Source organism: Filicampus tigris, chromosome 14 (assembly GCF_054856515.1).
Source record: "Filicampus tigris isolate MCC_2025a chromosome 14, RoL_Ftig_1.0, whole genome shotgun sequence".
Lineage (NCBI taxonomy): Eukaryota > Metazoa > Chordata > Actinopteri > Syngnathiformes > Syngnathidae > Filicampus > Filicampus tigris.
The window spans coordinates 13,012,709-13,033,338 of record NC_141230.1 but is presented as its reverse complement, the minus strand read 5'-3'; the positions used below and the strand labels follow the sequence as shown (position 1 = coordinate 13,033,338).

The 20,630-nt window shown below is 39.3% G+C and overlaps 1 protein-coding gene across 3 annotated transcripts in view; it reads right to left on the bottom strand.

The window, feature by feature from the left end:
* The window catches only part of LOC147136418 (glypican-6-like), a 113,139-nt gene that overhangs the window by 80,393 nt on the left and 12,116 nt on the right, over positions 1 to 20,630 (bottom strand). For 2 of the 3 annotated variants that reach the window (XM_086051527.1, XM_086051528.1), the window contains exon 1: positions 8,890 to 9,365. In XM_086051527.1, coding sequence (XP_085907653.1) covers positions 8,890 to 9,040 — 151 coding nt within the window. In that variant the 5' untranslated portion in view covers positions 9,041 to 9,365. Of the gene's footprint in view, positions 1 to 8,889; positions 17,700 to 20,630 lie in introns of those variants that run through there. The other variant, XR_015089543.1, reaches the window with a different exon arrangement.

Below are 20,630 nucleotides of genomic sequence, written 5' to 3'. Positions count from 1 at the left end.
CTAGTTGTTTTTATATACGGCATATAAAAAAATCTGGGTTGACTTCCACTTTAAATAAATGTGTCACATTTTCACTGGGAGATGTAACGTGTTTGATTAGTGTTAATTCGATTGAAGCGAAGATGTTGGTGCAAAGACTCTGTATCTATCAACAGATAGGGACAGATCCAAAGAAAGAAACACCTCCCCAAAGGTGTCTACCTGCGGCTTTTCGTTTCATTAAACGGACTCTCTGCTGCTTTTAACTAACATTGTACAGCAATCGCACTATGTGATACAAGTTGCCCACTCAGCATCCATTGTGGTCTGACCATCCTTGAAAGGGGAATTTCTCCATCTGCGGTCCCTTCTCAAAGTTTCCTCCTTTTTTCCCTCTCAAATGGGTTTTATTTTAGTTATGTCTTGCTCAGTTGGAAGGCTCAGACGAGGGGATGTCATCAGTCTTTGTCAGCCTGTGAAGCCATTTGAGACTTTGTGATGAAGGGTTCTGCAAATAAACTTGACTACAGTATTGTAGAATGCCAAAATGTGAACCCACATTGAGAAAGGTCATTCTGACCCCTGTTGTGTATTTTCACGAACATGTTTAACCAAGAGTTGATTGTTACCCGTTCAGCAGAATGACTGTCCCGCTATTCCCAGAAAAATAGGAGGAACCTCACAGAGAAGCCAACAGGCACACATATAGTGAAAGACATATACACTGTGTGTTCAGTAAATCGCTGAGTCTGTCATTCTCAAGTCAAACGTATCCATGCATGATTATTCAATTATTCTACGACATTAACTGCAATGGGCTGGCAACCAGTCCAGAGTTTTACAGTGCACCACTTCTGGCTAAAATTCACCTGTGATAGGCTCCAGCTCATCTGCGACCCTAATGTGGTTAATTGCTATAGAACTGGATGGCTAAGACCTGTTGCCTTACATTATGACGGTATTTCTCTTGCCGTAATTGGAAAACATGTGGAATGTGGTATTTATGTGCTATTTATTTAAGTGTAAATAATGTATTTTTTGCTGGAAAATCCAATTTGAGACTTTTTTTTTATGGACCATTGGTCACTCCGTATTTTGTCTCCTGTGCGATTGCGCATGCGACATTTAAGGCAGCTTACATCAGAAAAATCCTCATGTTTCTGAAGGCAAGCAAAGCATATAAATGGAACTGCCACTGCTGTTTCATATAATAGAAACCCGTACAGTAGACATTGTGGCAGCCATATGAAGGCTGCCTTTAGCTCCACATGACTTAATCGAGTGTGACAGCAGCTCTGAGCCGGACTCCAATACTCCTGATTAGTTAGTTGGTCAACAGATGCTGCAATGTTTACTGGAGCTACGTGTCTCAAACGCCAACAAAATGCTGTCATCTTTTCTTTTTTTTTTTTTTTTTTAATTCATAGATGCTTTAAATGTTTAACTTCAAGCTTCAGTGAGAAACAGGCAGGCAGCACGTCTCAAGGGCACGGCCATCCCGCGCAAATCTGCTGAGGTGCCCAAAACGCCTCGCCTCTATATGACTCATTCAAAGGAGCTGATCAAAAGGCGTGTATTCAAGAGGTGACATCATCTGGAGATGAGAGATGAAAATGTTCACTCACTTTTCCAAGACCGCTTGTGATGTCGGCGACACGGATGCAAAGGTGCGAGTGGGTTACTTATTCCAGGCACTAGTGAACAGGTGGCCCTTTTATCAAATATGCATCCTGGCTTCTTAGACACGACTGTGACGGACGTGCCAGCTGGGATTATTCATTGTTTTTTTTTTTCTTTCTTTTGTTTAAGTAGCTGTTAGCAAAACAATGGGGCTGTCAGAAATGTTGACACCAATAGTTTGTATTTATCAGCTACAATACCTAAAAGTGTTGCAAACTAAAAGAAAAGCCTTGTCTGATGTGCCATTATGTACAAATGTGCAATTGTTTTGCACTTGAGCGACAATGCCCACCACCACATTGGGTACACATTTACAATACAAATACAAAACGTGAACGTTAGGCTTTTTGAAGACTATGAATTGTCCGTTAGTGTGAATAGCGTTTTGTTGCTGTGCCCACCTGTGACCCCGAGGATAAGCGATATAGAAAATGGATAGATTGAGCTGACCAAATCTCAGTGCAGTCTAACTACAAGCTGCAACCACAATAATAAACACGATAAATGAACACATATCTGGCAGTGTCAGTCAAAACGGACAATTTCCAAAACAGCTCGAGATTGTGCAGGAGATGGTGCCCCAAATGAAGTGTCAGTTTAGTGAAATAATGCTTTTAAATTTATTTAGGAGGACCAAACACATCCCATGTTGGACATAATTTGAAACAAGCACTATGTCTCAACTTCTCATCCCGTTCATCTTCTACAAAATTCCTCCCCATGAGAGACTTCTGCTGATGCAGGATGAAAAACACGTGCGCTACGCTCGCCGCGTGCCAAGATTTTTAGATGAAACCATCACTTCTCCTGCAAACTCACCTTTACGCTGAACGGCCGACTTTAACAGCTGTTTCTGTTTGGAACGCATGACTGAACGACACCGGTAACACCGTCGTGCTTTAGCAGCTGTTTCTTATCCAGTTTCGTCGTGCCAATGAACGCAAAAATTGGAAAGTGGCCCATCATGCTCGGTAAATTATTACATTTCCCACGTTCACACAACTCAAAGTGTTCTCGAAGGAATTTAGCGAGAAATCATGGAAAAACCAAAGCATTTTATTACTTTTGAATTGGACTATTTTCAAGCAATATGAGGAAAATCCAGCCACTTTCTATACTGCTTATACTTGTAAAGCTGCAGAGAAACTGGAGCTCATATCACACTGGCCAATACCAGGATACAGAGAGACAAACAACAATTCACACTGACAACTGAGAGCCTTCAATGAACCTAACATGATTGTTTTTGGAATGGATGAATTATCTTGAGCACTCGAAGAATCATGCAAACTCCACACAGGAAGGCCGCAGCCAAGATTCAAACGCAAGAACCTCAGAAATGTGAGACAGACATAACCTCCAGTCTACCGTGCTGATCCAACATGAAGTAAAATGATTGAAATACTACATCATGAGAAGCCCTAAAAAAAACGTTATTTATTGCCAAATTTGATGGGGGATGCTCATTCATGAACTACAATGACACTCAAGGCCTCCCCCAAGGCCCATCCGTCCATCCATTATCTATACCGCTTATCCTCACAAGGGTCGCGGGCGTGCTGGAGCCTATCCCAGCTGTCGTGGTCGTGAGCAGTTGTGATGTCATTTTCTGTCGACAGAAGACAAAATGGCCGCCCCCGGAGATGGCTAAAAACGAGTGCATTTTGCTGCTTAATTTATATTCCACAAACGTAAAATTAATCAGAATGCCGTGTTTCAACTAGTGGGCCTGCAGGGAACATATTCTTGAGAAAAATGTGTTTGGGTTGACTTCCGCTTTATGTGAGAAAAGGCGCGGCTACTTACTTTTTTGGTTGCGGCTAACCTCCCATCGACTTACGTGTTGTGCTTACCCACCTTTATGAAATATACACATTCTTGGTGGGGTGACCCTGAAATGAGGGCGCTACATTTCAAATCTGGCGGATTGCACATTCTCCTCGAGACTTTAGCATCTTTTCTCTTCTGCACACCAGCAGGCTGTAGTAAGTCTAGCACCTCCTGAAGGTGAACCATCGTATTGCACGTTTTGAGTCAATTGCTTCCGTGCTCCACTAGTGACAAAAACACTTTTGTCCATTTTTTGAAATATCTTTCTGATTTTTATGTGAATGAGGTTTCCGCATTAATGCAATTTTTTTTTTTTAATCCAAAATTGGACATACCCGGTAAGTGTTTTTCACAGGACAGCTATGCTATGCTGGTTGTGAAAGCCATGTGACGCGCTTGCGTGGGCAGCGAGACGCATCGCTAGGCAACAATTAAACAGCCAGCTCACTCGCTTTTAAACAAATTGATCGGCTCCAAAAATGCATTCAGTCATGAGCACAGTCCTCTGATTAAATTACTTTTATTGTGTTAAATACAGAATGCAAATACACATTCCTTCAAAGTAGACCGTTCGATGACTGGTGACAATCAGTACAACTTCCAGATCCTGACTGACTACAAAGTTAATTTCATATTTAAAGCGTGAGTTACCATGAAAAAAAAAAGACTTAAGCACGAATGGGAGAATATGCCCCAAAGAGAACTGTAGTGTACTGTACTGAATGTTATAACTAACTTAAAGTTAACTGTTACATAAACACAACCCTTTTTAATGGTTAACTTATTTCTTATTTGTATATACATGATAATGCAGTAGTATAAAATAAGTTTACTAAATGACCATACAAAAATGTAACAGATGTGTTAGTGTTGAACCAACCGTCAAGCATTTTCACTGAGTAAACCACACATTTCTGATCACAGTAAAGTGCTGCAAATCTTTAGCAGTAACTCAAGTAGCACCGCAGGGGTTATTTTCTTGTGTGTGTCTGAAGTGGCATGGTTGGTGTGTTCAGAAGCATTCTTAATAGACATGTTTGTTTTGCTGGTGTTGGTGCTGTTGCATTACATCAATACAAACACAGGGGAAATCTGGAAATGTTTCAAGCAATGCTTGCAGACAGTAAAATGCAACAGTTTTCACTCGTTCACCATCGTATTTAAGGTTGAAACCGAAATTACATTTGGGGTGTCTCAACTCCTCCGCTCTTGCTCGTGTCAATACAAAGGAAACAGCAAAGCCGAAAAACTGCAGCCCAAAAGGTCATATTCAAAATCCCGCTGAATTCTCATGAATAGACTCTCTTACAGCACCTGCAGTGCATCTAACATTGCACTCGAACACAAATTCAGTAGCTATCCAATAATAACCTTGTAGTGCGTTATTTTGAAATTTCAATTTAACATACAAAATGCCAACATTGTGTTCAACACAGTGGCAGAGTATCTCCAATCACATCCAGAATTGTCCTTCAAACCTGCACGTCCGCTTTAGGCCACACCCACTACCATTCAACTTCTATTGGAGATACCTGAAGACAACTACTAGAGTGAAAACAGAAGCCAGTTGTCGTTACTTTGCTTTACTTAATAAAGTGCTGGCAAACTTGCATTATGAACATAATATTTATGAGCAGACAACTGATTGGTGCTTAAAGGTCAAAAACTGGTGGCTAAATGAAACAATAAGCCAAAAAAATGTGCTGATTTCACCCTAACGACACATTGCTCCCAATCGAGAGGAACATGAACAGTTATGTCGGTCGGATCAATACCGAAATACTGGTTTTCTATACCAGCCTGGAATTGATTCTTGGGTAAAAAATATTAATATTTGAATGTTTCTCATTGATTTATAATCATACTAATTCACAATTTTGATAACACCGTCAAGAAGTATCAACTGAACAATATCATAGTGCAGTTCTAGATGGATGTGTGCGTGATCTTTAGCCGAATGACTGATTTAACCACCTCAATGTGAAACATGGTATCTACCACGTATGATTCTGACACTGAAATGTCAGTTAAGATGCAACTATGAATTTCTTCTCCTCTGAATTTAATGAAGTGATACATTGTTTTTCTGCGCAAGCCATAATGAGGAAGATGACAATTTGACAATGCGAGAGCTATTGTTAGTCTTTCTTTCCTCAACATAGTTTTGACACATCACACTCATTTTGTGTATATTTATTATATACAAACACACATTTATACACGCACACTATACACTCATTATCAGATGTGGGCAATTTACTAAACTTGAGTTGGGAAGTGGGTACAGTGCTTTGCTCAAGGACACCTCAGCAGTAGCCAGCAAGCAGACAAACATTTTTACATTTCAGTCCGCAGCGTGATTCAAACTAGCCCTGGTCTTCAAGATGTAAAGTCCAAGTCCTTGTAGTTTGGGTGATGATATCAATTTTGGTACTGATATTATTATCAGTATTGATATACGGTACGTATGGATGATCCCGACCTCTGGGATGGATTAAGGATTTTTATGATGTTGCCCATCACTGATGAACAGGAGATTTGTGCCGTTGGTGTGTTGTCATTGACAAAAAAATGCTAAATTATACAAATCATGGAACTGTAGAGTGATTATTTGCAAGTGTGGGAAAAGTCTCGCGTGTCCAATCAGTAAGCCTCACAGTCAGTCTTTCAGTCAGCTATATAATATAATTGGAAGTGAGACGTGCTTTAATTGCCTTTTATAGCATTTTTAATCATGTGGAAAAAGAGTCCCTTGTGGTTGGAGACACTTAAGCAAGTGGAAGCCGCAATTCCGCCTGGTGTTGGCGCTAAAATGTACGCGAGGACGGGTTAGTTAATCTGCTTATGGCTGACCATTCATTATCCATTATCTATGCACGCAGGGTTGGCTCCAGCACGGAGCAGGCAGGCAATCTCACCACAGCCGCCTGGAGGGACTCTTCACATTCGGATTAAATATTGTTATCGTCATGTAGAGCAGCCCGCATGTAATTAACTGGCGTGCTTCAAGGAAGTAAAGATACCCACACTGACCACTGACCTCTGCTAAGGAGTATTAGGGCCACAATGAAAACAAAGGAAAATCACAAGAAAAGAACAAGTGGAAATGTGTCCATATACCAGAAAAGAAGCCTCAGTTTAACTGAATAAAGTCGGAATGAGTGTCAAAATTCTCATTTGTTCGCAAAAAGTTTTTTTCTCTAAATGACATTTTCTTAATATGAATTTTTACTTTTATAAAATGTCAATTTTTTCCCTGATAATAATAATATATATTTTTCTTCTAATGTGACAACTTTTGTTATATTCTGATTTGATCCTTGTAAAATGTTGGCTTTTTTTTGTAATATTACACATTTTTCTCGGAAAAACATACTGTAGATAACGTTGTAATACTTTTTAAAGTTGTACTTCAATTTTTGTCTCTCAATATCGCACTTTATTCAGCCAATATTTGGTCTTTAATCCTGTAAAATGAGTTGTAATTTTACATTTAAAATGATCTTATTTTTTTGTACAATTTCAATGTTTAAATATTGTAAAAATGTAATAAAATGTCTTTAATCTTGTATAATAACCTTTTTTGAGCACTATTAAAACCTTCTCTCTTGATGACGAAATGACAACTTTACTCTTGCAATATTATAACTTTAATCTTGTAAAAATGTATTATAAAGAAATCTTTTAAAAATGTATACTATATCACAAGTTGTCACAAGTATTGGGACACCCCGATTTTTCATCCCCAGGTGTGCCCAGTGAAGCGGCCATGTTCAAAAGTATTGGGACAAAGAATTTTCATCCCCAGGTGTTCCTAATGAAGCGGCCATGTTGTTCAAAAGTATTGGGACACCCCGATTTTTCATCCCCAGGTGTGCCTAGTGAAGCGGCCATGTTCAAAAGTATTGGGACAAGGAATTTTCATCCCCAGGTGTTCCTAATGAAGCGGCCATGTTGTTCAAAAGTATTGGGACACCCCGATTTTTCATCCCCAGGTGTCCCTAATGAAGCGGCCATGTTGTTCAAAAGTATTGGGACACCCCGATTTTTCATCCCCAGGTGTCCGTAATGAAACAGCCATGTTGTTCAAAAGTATTGGGACTTCCCGAGTTTTCATCCCCAGGTGTCCCAATGAAGGGCCATGTTGTTCAAAAGTATTGGGATACCCCGATTTTTCATCCCCAGGTGTCCCCCTTGAAGCGGCCATATTGTTCAAAAGCATTGGGACACCACGATTTTCCATCCCAAGGTTCCAGGTGTCCCCCTTGAAGCGGCCATATTGTTCAAAAGCATTGGGACGCCATGATTTTCCATCCCCCGGTTCCTTCCTTCCCGAGATTCCTTATTTCCTTCCTTCTTGCTTCCTAGTGTCCTTTCTTCCTAATTTCTTCGCCTCATCCTTTCCTTCCTACCATTTTGTATTCTTACTTTTTTTTTCTTGCTCGTTTTCCTTGCTATCTTCCTTGTATCCTCCTTTCCTTTGATTCCATCATTCTTTGTTTTCCTTCTTTTTATCCCTGACTTCCTTCTTTCATTGTTTCCTTACTTCCTCTTTTCTTGTTTCCCTTCTTATTTTTTTTACGGTCATTCAACTTCATTCTACATCATTCAACCTCATTCCAACGCATTCCACGGTTTCCATTCAGCTTCCTTCGCCTTCACAACCAATTTCTCCAGAAATTGCATTCTCTAGTTTAAAAAGTACTTTACTTTTTTAGCAGTATTATCAGAAGTGGGCATTCAGTCATTACTGATGGAAGGTCCATCAACACATCACTGACGAACACCCATTTTGTTGGCAAATGATAAATGACAGGAAACTTAAAAGAAACTCACAAGAACCTGGCAGACAAAGCACTGACGGAAGTGGGTTTTCATCTGTCTTCGATTTACAAGACGCACACCGTTTGTTCTATTTTGTTTATTTAATGAATGTTTGAGTTAAAGAGACGTTTGTAAATATTGATTATAAATACTATGGAATATCTTTGTTTTAGTTTTCATGGTGTTCCATAATGGACATGCAATAAAATTGTCCAACTTCACATATCAGAACGTACTTCTTGCAAATGTAGTTTTAATCTCTTGATTTTTCTCATTATATGACACCTTCCCCCCCCCCCTCATGTGACTTTTTTGGTGGTTTATACAAGCATTTTATTTTGGTTAAAAGCCCAACTTTACTCTTTTTTTTTTTCACCGTAGCCTGTATACTCCTTCATAGGTAGTCCCTATTCAGTAGGTCTTAATTTTGGCATCTTAGGTGTAAAACTTTCGTTTAGCACATGGACATGAAACAAGTGGTTGAGGTGTTGCTCCGCCCTCATTTAGCAGCAAACCCCAAATGAGCACTATTCAACACTTCAACTTCTTGGTGTTAATGTTGCATTGGAACCTTACCTGTAGTCTCCTGGAAGGGAACATGTGTGAAGCTGAAGCCCCTGCCTACACAAGCATCCCTCACCTCGCTGCAATTCCTTGCTTTCAATTCTGCTTTGGCTGCGATGCACAGCGCAGAGAAAGTGTAAACGAACATCTCCAGTCTGAGCATTGTGGTTTGGATAAAAGATCCAGGAGCTTCCCTGCTGTATCCTCTGCTAATTTAAAAAATACAAAAACAAAAAAAAAAAACAACAACAACAAGATCCACTGGTACTTGGATCTTTTACTCAGTTAGTGTCTGCAAAGCCAAACAAGCACATGTCCCTGGGAGAAAAAAATGTGTTCAAAATGCAGCAAGGGGTGCTTAATTAATAGCCCCCACCATGCACCGCTGGAGAGATGGCGCGCATGAAGGTGCCACATGGATCCGGAGAAGAGAAACGCTCTTCCCGCCGCTTGCACTCAACTTGTCTGAGCTCTGCAGCAGACGTACGGTAAGGACTGAGAGCACCGGCGTGCTGCGTTCAAGTGCAACTGCTGTGCGAGTGGGCGCAGAGGAGAGGCTGCGCCGTGCGGCGCGCATCAGATGCTCAGGCGATGCACAGCAGCTCACAAAATGTGGACTGGAGTACACTGCAGACTCCAGTTCAAAGTACAGTACTGAGGAGGGGAATAACTTGTAATTTGGTCATGGTGCGACATAAAACGTCAGCAGGGAGGATCATTTCTTTATTTGATGCTGAGAAACCAGCTCTCATTAAAGCTTGATTATGTCTCAAACAATGCCAGAAAAATTCAGATTTTAGGGATTACCGGTAGTGTGAATGCTTGCCTCTCAGCATTAAGATATTTCCTGATGCATAACAGCGTCATAATGATTGTTTCTCTGTATTAATACAATAACACGCGTCTCTCAACGTTCTTACAATATTATTCTTTGAAAAATGAATAAGTAGGCCTACTAATGTACATTTGATGTAGCCTCATTGTAGTGAATGAATGCTGAGATAAAGGTATTATACTACTCATTACATTTTGTAGATAATGGAAATGATGAAAAGAGACAGACATTCTCATAGAATATAACTGTGGAGAAAAACAACAAATGCTTAAAGGCAAACCTTCTACAACTGTGTCCAAAAATGAATGTATTGACCCAAGAATTCTCATACACACACACACACACATACGATTGTTGTGAAACAACCATTCCTACTACAGTGCAAACACTTAAAAGATACCTTGTTTCAACTAGTGGACCTGCATTGAACATATTCTTGAAAAAAATATATTTGGGTTGACTTCCTCTTTGACTGTATAACGTGCATCCACTTGCATCTCTTCAAAGCACTTACCACTCCTCCATTGAGATTGGATGTAATCCCAATGCAAATCATTTCCACTAGGAGGCATATAGGCCTGCATTTACATGCAAATACTCCACCATGAAAATCCAATTGCAAGTAACCAGTGAATTTTCTCGGTTTGTGCTGTGCAATGAGGGATTATTGTTTGTAAACATATTTCATTCCATTGTCTATATTCCACCAAACAGGAAATCACATTAACACGCTATCAAAGTGCATTAAGTCAGTGGTGGAGAAAAGGCCGTGATGAAGATCAGAAGGTAAAGCCTTCATGACATTATTGATTGTAGGGCATCTTGATCCGAAGGGGTAGATCAGCAGTGGATTAACATGGCTGCCACGGCAGTATAAATGATTCTTCAGGGTATGGGAAACAACAACCATTTTCCCTCGATTATAACGTTCATGTGCAGGAGCGCTGATGGAGATGTTTTGTCTCATGCAAAATTGATGGTTGGTGTACTGGTAATCTGTAGTAGTAAGATCCATATCTACATCATGTGTGGTTTGCTTGCTCATCCAATATTCACAATGTGATTTTACCATTAGTCAGACATTATGATCAGCACTGCGGATTGAGTATGAAAGTATGCAAAAGAGGAAACCTCATGCATTTTCAATGATGACACACAGTAAGCACATCATGTTGCAGACATACCAAAAAAACTACTGGAACATTTCCATTTACTTCATTTATGGTGGATTGCTGATATATTATGGGAATAAAATACTGAAATTCTAACCTGAAGTTGACACAAGACTTGAGAGTAAAAATTAAACAGATCAAGAGGAAGGCTTCCCGAAGTCTCAAGTATTTTTTTTTACATTGAAATTCCACTTTGTATCCCCTTGTTGAGCAGCACAAAAAGCTCTATTTTATGCTAAAAATAGCTGTTTAAAATCGCCAAAACTGCTTCCTTATGTAAGAAAAATAAGAATAAATAAAAAAAAAATAGCATTGCTGTCATTGCTATGAGTCCAAATCACCTTCTATTGTGGTGTAGAATACTGATGGACCAGCTGATGTATCAGCATGAGCACGCTAGACTGGATCTAATGGACTGGGTACCGTTTAATTCCTAGTCTATATGTATTGAATTCATTAGTTAAAGTGCCATAACATCGCAACATAGAAGCTATTTATTATTAGCATTGAGCTAACAGACTGACAGGCTAAACTAGCTAACTTCAAGTGGGATCGGCAGTGTGTGACAAGAGTTCTTGCCACAAATTCTTAAGAAAAATTTTGTAATTTCATGAAAACTGTGAGAGAAAGGCAACTTTGCTGCACACTGAAGAGACGTGTTGTTAAAATCTAAATGACTTTTGTCATTGGTAAAAGCTCTTGAGCAATAACCAGTTTATCACTCTTGACTGTATTCACAACAGCATAAATTTCATAACTGTAACTGGAGTCTGGAAGCAGAAAACTGCAGTTCCTTACTCTAACTTTAATTATTCGCTCCGGGATCTGTGTCTTTTGTTGTTATTCGTTCAGCTCCCATAAAAGGTAAAGAGAAAAAAAAGGGAAAAAAAAAAAAAGCAGCCTGTGCGGTTGCTGCTGTGTAATTTTGCATCAGTCAACAGGAACCATGTTGGCTGCCAGTCCACGGGTATTGTTCCAGAAATCTTTTTGGCCTGACAATGAGACGTGGCAGTTGGTGTGACCCAAAAACAATTACGGTACAAGTTGATGTTTGCGAGCCATTATTCTTAGGATAAAAAACAAGCCACCTGAGGGGAGCTGTTATTTGCAAATTTGTCAAACAAGCAAACAAGCGGGCTTTTAAAACCATCTAAATGATAGTTTATTTGGATTATGGCGCCCTACAGTTAACGATTATAATTGTTTAAAGTAGGCTCGCGAAAGAAATGTCTGTGACATTAATTGTAATCATTATGATTAAAAATACCAGGGTTGCCAGATCACTCCATTCCTCACTGTGGAACATTGACAAACTGGGAAATGTGAAATTCGTGTTGCCATTATTCCTCACAGCTTCTTTTTGTTCTGTTTGATCTGTGCTCTCGGGCATTGAAGATGTTTCCTAGGATAGAGTGTGTACTGTGTCTATTTCTCGGGCAAGCGTGTCCCCAATCTGACTGCGCGCAAAATTTGAGTGTGTGGGTGTGTATGCGTGTGTGTGTGTGTGAGTGTGTGTATGCAGAGATGGAATATCTGGGAATGCACTGAAGCGAACTCTTAATCCCTTCTTCATGGAAGCCGCATCTGTGTAGCAGTCATAGAATGGAGGCTCAACCCACAGCAGGAGAAATAATAAAGCACTAGTGGCTCCAACGGTGCTAAATGAGTACAACTAGGCTATATATTGACAGCCCAGTGGGAAAAAAAAGTATGGGTCATTCCTGAGCTTGGAGCTGGACACATCCGCGATATTTCTTTCCGAGGGAGGATCACTGAGGTTTTTTATGAACGCACCTGCACATGGCTTCTTAAATTGCTATTGCCTGGACCTCCACCTGAGCCCACTTTGCTCCCATCAGTATGTCATGCAGTCTGCTCTCACTAAATGAGATGTGAATTACTTTTTATTTTGTCCGTACAGAGGCGTATTTAATCTTTTGGGGTCGTCACATCTGTGCAGAGCACTGACCAATGTTTTATTTTCATCTCAACACAGTGTACTCAGCGATAAAGTTCTTAAAATAATTGTTGAAGGATTATTATCGATCAATTAATCATCTCAGGGCTTGTACTGTAATTGATAACAACGTTTAATATAGTCTACTATTCCAATATACTCTAGTATTACTCACATCTTCCTGATGAAAAGTATCACTCTTCATTTCATCCTCCTCAACCAACACTGACTGCAGTGCTACTAACTACTGGCAAGAACATGCATCCGTCGTCACTGTGAATAAAGGTCTAAAACCTTTGGCAAGTTAAAAAAAAATAAATAAATAAATAAATAAAAAGGAAACCACTGTCATATTAACAAACTCACACACAACAAGCAGCACAATTCACCACTTTTCAGCTAACTAGTTAGAAGATAATTCATGTTTGGTGGTGGTTGTTTATAACGTAACATTAAACCAATATGATGATCCAACAATAACTTTAAACCGATGCTGGCTAACTTGCTATGAGCATGTAGCGATAGTAGCCACTTGTTGATATAATTTTATGTGAAGCTGAACTTGTGCTAACTGAGATACGTTATACTGGTCGGGCAACTATGTTTTCAGTTGGTTTGCAAGTTTAGTTAAGCAGACAAAAGAGCTAATGTAGGAGCTGCAAGCGAACTGTAGATCACCTGGGCAGCGACACATGGATGCATACTAAAAACTAAAACAACTCATCTATATAAGATAAACAAAAATAATACACCACACATAATTAAAAACAACTTTAACCTACATGGTGATATATGAAATATGTGTATGAACATGAAAATGTTCAATATCTGCTGACAAAAAATACAAAAGGGTCAAACGATTGTCCTGATTAAAACTAGATAAAATTGTTGACAGATTTGTAGACTAAAACTAGATCAATAAATGTATGTTTTCTTAGACTAAAATAACGACTAAAATGCTCGATTCATAGTCGACTAAAACTTGACAAAATATAAACGGGATGAGGTTGACTAAATGTGCTGAAAACTAACAAGTGCGATTGAAACTGGACTAAAACTAAATTGAAGGCATTTAAAAGCAAAGAAACTGAATGAAATGTAGTTTTCTAAAATTACCCACAGTGAAATGTATTTTTTCCTATATCATTATTTAAGGTATTTTCAGCATTTTTAAATCAATTTCATTTTATGGTCTTTTAGTCATTTTAGAAAGCTCAATCACCATTTACGGCTGACCTGTTTTCTGAAGCTGAGCCATGATTGGTCATTAGCTGAGCCCTGAGCAACTGTGATGTCATTTTCAGTCGACAGAAGTGACAAAATGGCCGCCCCCAGAGATGGCTAAAAAGGGGTGGATTAACTTTTATTTCATAAACGCAAAATTAATCAAGGGTCACTGAGAGTGCAGTGGTACACACGCCCGGAGTTGTGTGCGGGCAGCGTGGGATCGATTCCCGCTCAGTAGCGGTGTCTCTGTGTGCCCTGCGACTGGTTGGCGACCAGTTCGGGGTGTAGTCTGCCTTCGCCCGTTGACGGCTGGGATAGGCTCCAGCACCTCCCCGCGACCCTGTCTAGGATAAGCGGTTTGGACGATGACATGACACGACAATATTAATCAATGCCGTGTTTCAACTAGTGGGCCTGCATAGAACATATCCTTGAAAAAAATATATGTTTGGGCTGACTTCCACTTTAACAAATTAAATTAAATATGGTCAAACAGGGCAATGATTATGAAACTGAAAAAAAGATTAGCGCTTAACTTGAACCATAAGAAAAAGGTTCATAGTATTTGTTTTTATGATTAAATTCTATTTATATGACGCTCATTGCATGGTCATTGGCTGTTTTTAATGAAAGTGCTTAAAGTTAGGTCTAATTAAAACAGCTTAAATAGGATTTGTTTACAAGCTCATTCGCTTCTATAGGCGACATTAATTATCTCCTGTTGCACGTTCTGAAAGGGTCACTTTAGCACAAAGGAATTAACACCGAAAGTTTGTTTTGTTTTTCTTTTTTTAATAGAGCATTATACTCTGGAGGGAAATGAAAGCATAATGAAGATGTCTGTCTCCTTAATAATGTTCACCAGCTCAAGGATGAAATGTATCCATCAGGGTTTCAAATTGCCTTTTAAAACAGATGAAATTCACTGCAGCCAGTGGGAGTAAGCTAGAAGGCATGGTGTTTATAATGTCACGTCATCACTTCTACTTAGTACTTTTGAAACTAAAAAGGTCAAAATTCGATGTGCCGTACTTCCTCAAATATGTAGTGGCCTCGATTCTAATACGGTATATGCCGTGACCCAGTAACTGGTAGAGTAGACGTCTTGGCATTTCATGGCATTTCATAATAGATCCAAAACTATTTAGGGATTATTGCATGTTTTTTCATCTCCAAGTCAATTATTTTTAATAGTAACGTTGAGTTTGAGCAAAATGTTTTGGGTGTTCCAAACAACGAGGGGGGATTCTCTGTGGCCTGTCGTCTTCTTTTAATGCCCCTTGGCGTATACTAAAAACTACAATCCATTCTCTTCAATCTTGACAGATGACCCAAGGCTATGCTTTAAGAATGTATTGTACAATTCTTTATTCACATATTGTTTTAACCGCCCCCTTTTGACCTCCCTGCCACCAAGCTGTGTAATTAGCTTGAATGGAGAAGAAAGGTGGCACACATTCACCTGCAGCCACGCAATGCCTGAACATAATGTCATCGCTCATGCTTCATCACCTCACCCATTGATTGCGTTGCAAACAAACATGTCCGTGGGGCTGACAGTGAGGAATGAAACCATTACAGCGTGAGCAGCAATCAACGCTTACACTATGCAAATACGTAAAACAAGAAAACTAAGTTTCAATGTCATAAATCCGAACGGGTTGGGCAGTTCAAAATAAGATGTTTGTGCAAAGCTCTCCAAATGTTCTTTCCTGTACAAATCAAGCTCCATTTACCTCCCCTGGGGGCCTGTAATTAGCATGCTCCCAACACTGGATTGAAGTCCAATGTCAGCATGGACCACAGCAAAGAAACAAACCTGCATACGCATGCATGCAGCAAGGACAAAGTAATAAAGCACAACAGACTGACAGGTAAAGGTAAGTGTACTGTCAATAGAGCGGAACGTGCCAGATGGATTCTCCCATCTTCTGTGGAGCCTCATATGCACATTGTGTTCAAATACAAGCTCTGTGTAAGCTACACTTACCGGACAAATCATTAGGTTCACTCCAATGAGCGTTAATACAACAGCTGTGCACAAATATTGGCTTTACAAACGTATACTAACGTTCCATTCCTACAGATATTAATTCAACCACATGTTTGTTAATGTGGTTCTAGTTGAGAGTGATGCAGTATACTGCAGACATACGGATATTACATGAGAAAAGGACACAATTCCTCAGTAAGCCGCAGTAATATTAGTCAGTCTTTGCTGAGGATGAAGAAAATAGTATATTATTTGTCTACCTGAGTTCCTGTGCTGTTTTGTGTTCACATATCCATTGCTTAAAGGGTTATAATTAGGGCTGTCAAAATTAATGCATTAACTATGGAGATTCATTTAAATTTCATAACGCACTAAAAAAAAATGTACTCAGTTAACTGAGTTTTATTTACTTCCTGTAGCAGTTGACCTCTGCTCACTGTGCAGCCAAACTTAGAGGAGAGTCACTGATGCAAAGACGGACTTTTACGTAGTTTTACTTCAAAAAGTTGCTTGACGGCTCATTGGAGAAATCCAAAATAATTTGCACCCTTTGCACGACCAAATTCAAATAACATATTAGTTGTATGTCTTTGGTGTATCGTTCAACTGTTGTATTTTACAGGAAAAGAATCGTGTTCAAGGATCAAAGAAAGCTATTAGAACAGCCTTTGAATTGAAATATACTTTTGTTTTTTTTCCACATTAATTCCAAGATTTGACTCAAGTAAATAACGGTTCCAAGCTACGTAAAAAAAAAACCTAGTTGAAAAATTTGATTAGTCGCGATCAATTATGTAAAATTTTGCGGTTAATTTGTTTTTAAAAAATTTATCGCTTGACAGCACTAGTTATAACACTAGAACATTATGCTATTGGTTAGCCCGTCCACGGCATTTTACATCTTGTGCTAGCATTGAGCTAGTGGACTCTAGCGAGGCAAAGTTATGTGGTTTGGTTCAATACACAAGGTGTGATTCTCTTTGTTCGACAGCAAACTTCAACTGTGAGTGGCAGTTCATTATTTGCCAAACTGACGCATGCTGTGGAGTTGAGTTGAATTCATGGTCAACAGTTCATATCAAAGTTTTGCTCACAAGTCATAGCAAAAAATAAATAAATTAGAAAAAATGCAAATGATTGCCTGTATCTCAAAAAAATTGAAGGCCTGGTCACTCGTATTTCAAGACACGAGTGTATTACTGTTGAGTGCATTTTATATAATTCGAAAGACAGTATTGGAAACAGTCATCATTGTTACCTGAACTGTAGAAGTGGCATGCTCTGAATCATTAAACAAAAGTAGTGTACTCGCAAATGTGTTGTTAAAATATCTAAATCTAATCTGAAAATGAAAACTGAAGAGAAAACCACCAAAAATGTGCAGAAAAAGAGGGTTTTTCAAGTGGAGGCAAGAAACAGCCAAGAAAGTATTGGTAGTGCAAGTTGTACAGTAGATAACACGGACATTGTTGAAACAGTGGTTGGATTGTGTTGCCAAAGTGCAATGTTCCATTTCAGGCCCAGCATTGTTGTCATCATCATAACACATCAGTGAAAAGAAAATGTAGAAATGCGCACAGCGGTGCAAAGCTACCTCCAGGTTATCAGGATGTCATCTTTGCACAGCTATTTATTGTCCTGCAAAGGAAGAGTGTGCCTGTCTTAGCCTCCATCGGCCCATTAAGTGTAACGAAGGTGCCTAGTTAATGAGGCGTAGCCTCCATAAAGGAGCATCTCGCTAATGGAGCGGCGACTAAGAGTGTGATTGAGCAAAAAAGGTGCACAATTCTAAGAGTATTGGTGGAACATGGCTAACTCTGGTGGCCATGATTGCATATTAGGACTACTACGAGGAGAGAAAAAAATGACATGTACATGACGTTATTCTCACTTTAGTAGTAAGAATTGATTCTTCCAAAATTCTCTTGAAATTGCACTTTTTCCAGAACGAAAATTACAATTATTATTCTGAGATACGTTTTTCTTATAATTTTATAACATTATTAATTTTTGCTATGTACATAGTGTGTGTTATAGTCCTAAATGTCTGTTTTGTCACTGTGGGTAATTTTACTGTAGTACTAGAGTGGCTCAAACTACTGGAGACAAAATCCTTGTGTGTTCTTAATTCATTCACTGTCAGACATTTTCAGACACTCTTTTATCCTAATGTTTGAAAAAAACGAAAAAAAATAATACGTTCCTGAGATTGAAAGAGTGGTCTGCAAAAAGACAAATAAATACGTCAATGGCAGCGAATGAGTTAGACTTGGCCAATAAAGTAGATTCTGATTCTAATTAATGATGAAGACTCGCAGTTTAGTTGTTCTTCAGTGTCACTAATACTTCACACTGGTCTACATAAACTACAGTATATTACATCATATTTAATATCGGGAAATATAGTTAGAAGCCTTGTATTTACTCTAAGTGGCCTTAACTGTGACGATTATACAAAATACATATTTAAAGAGTACCGGTAAATCATTAATTCAGCTAATCGCTTTTACTAGAAATGCAGCAAGTCCTTTAATTAACACTATATGGACATTTGAATGAGTGTTGCCCGGCTGCAGTAAAAGGAATGTTAATGCACTGAGAAAGTGCTGGTTGAGGGATGCTTAATGCTGCTTCTTATCTTGTGTAATCTTACACTGGAGATGCCGTTAATGAGTCCAATGACACGTATAGCGTTACCGTATTTTATCTCAATAGCTGTGAAAATTCAATGAGATGAAACTGTGATTATTGCCGCCTAGTGAAATGAAAAACACCCTTGGGGGCCGCTCCACATGCTTTCGTGACTAACTTTCATCAAATATCCAAGCGTGATGCATTTCATTATTGATTTGCCCCTTTAATTAGCTGATTTACTGGCTACCTTATTTGTTTCAATTACAAGTTATCTGTCAATTGCCGATGCAATTACGTAGGCACAGACCAGTGATTTGTTGCCACGGTGACGTGGCAACCGAGTGTGTCGTGAGCGATAATCAAGGGTGCCACAGGAAATTATCTAAATCATTTAATTTGTTCAAAAACGTAATTATTAATTACAAATATATCTTAGTTCATCTTTCTATGCCAGCAGCATATGTGGTGAGTAGAACAGTTAAATGCTGTTCCATTAGATGAAAAGTAATGATGAAATAATATTATATACTGTAATAATAATGATAATCTGTGTATCCACCTTTTGCCATTAATACAGCACAAGGAATGTCTTCCTACAAGTATTATCAGCTTTGTGCTCTATCAATGTAGATGACGCATGCGTATTGCTGCCATAACCTGATTTTCGTGCAGGTATAGGACTGACTGCAACTTCTCTGGATTTGGGCTTACTGTTCCAAAGTGGGCCGGTCGACTGATTAGCACGTCCGCCTCACAGTTCAGAGGTCGTGGGTTCGATCTCGGCTCCGGCCTCCCTGTGTGGAGTTTGCATGTTCTCCCCGTGCCTGCGTGTGTTTTCTCCGGGTACTCCGGTTTCCTCCCACATTCCAAGAACATGCATGGTAAGTTGATTGGACTCTCTAAATTGCCCCTAGGTGTGATTGTGAGTGTGGATGTTTGTTTGTCTCTGTGTGCCCTGCGATTGGCTGGCAACCAATTCAGGGTGTCCCCCGCCTACTGCCCGAAGACAGCTGGGATAGGCTCCAGCACGCCCGCGACCCGCGGTATTGATAATGGATGGATGTTCCAAAGTGGGCGCATTGCATCTGACAATTTAGTGGCAGAAATTCATCAAAATTATACGCCTGCTGGAATCACGTCCAAGTTAGGCGCAGCAGGTAGACTGCTGGTCTAATGTGATTTTAGGGAATTTGAATTTAGACTGCGCATTGCGCCACACTTGCACCGGTCCTGACAATAGAGCCCAACATCATCTTTATTTAAGAAGTCACACTTTTTGTGACATTTATGCTTGGTGCTGTGAATCTTTCTGATGTAAAATGGGTGCTTTGGCTCAATAAACCTGAAACGGCTATAGACAGAAGATGTACAATATAACTGATTTGCTTTTAAAATTACATTATATTTTTGCCCTTTGGTTACTTCAATTTTTCCTCTTGTCTCTGACTGCAGCAGCATTGATTGCAGCCACAGCATGAAATGAGTCCGCTCGCTCTCTCAAGCCACTTTCGACAATCAAGTTGTATAAGTGCTGCATAAAATGCCTACAATGTTGACAATGGATGCAAAAAAGGTACCTAAAAGCCCTGTTCACAGATTTAGTAGATATTTTCATAAATAGATTGTATCCAACAAATATAATCCTTGCAACACAAAATACATGAGAAAAAAAAAAACAATTACAGCAAATCTGACAAAAATGAAATTTTGAAAAGAGATGACTAAAAATCTCAGCAGAGCTATTGTAAACTAGGACCAAAAATAGAAACAACGTTCCAAGCCAAGAACAAGAAACAAAAAAAGGGACTCTTGAAAGACAATACGGCTTGACATATTCCTATACTGTTGCTCAATTAGTTCATTGAAAGGCGTTTTTGACCCCAAAATATCTTATGTCGGTAACGTTATCAACCGAGGGCGCCCCCTTGAATGATT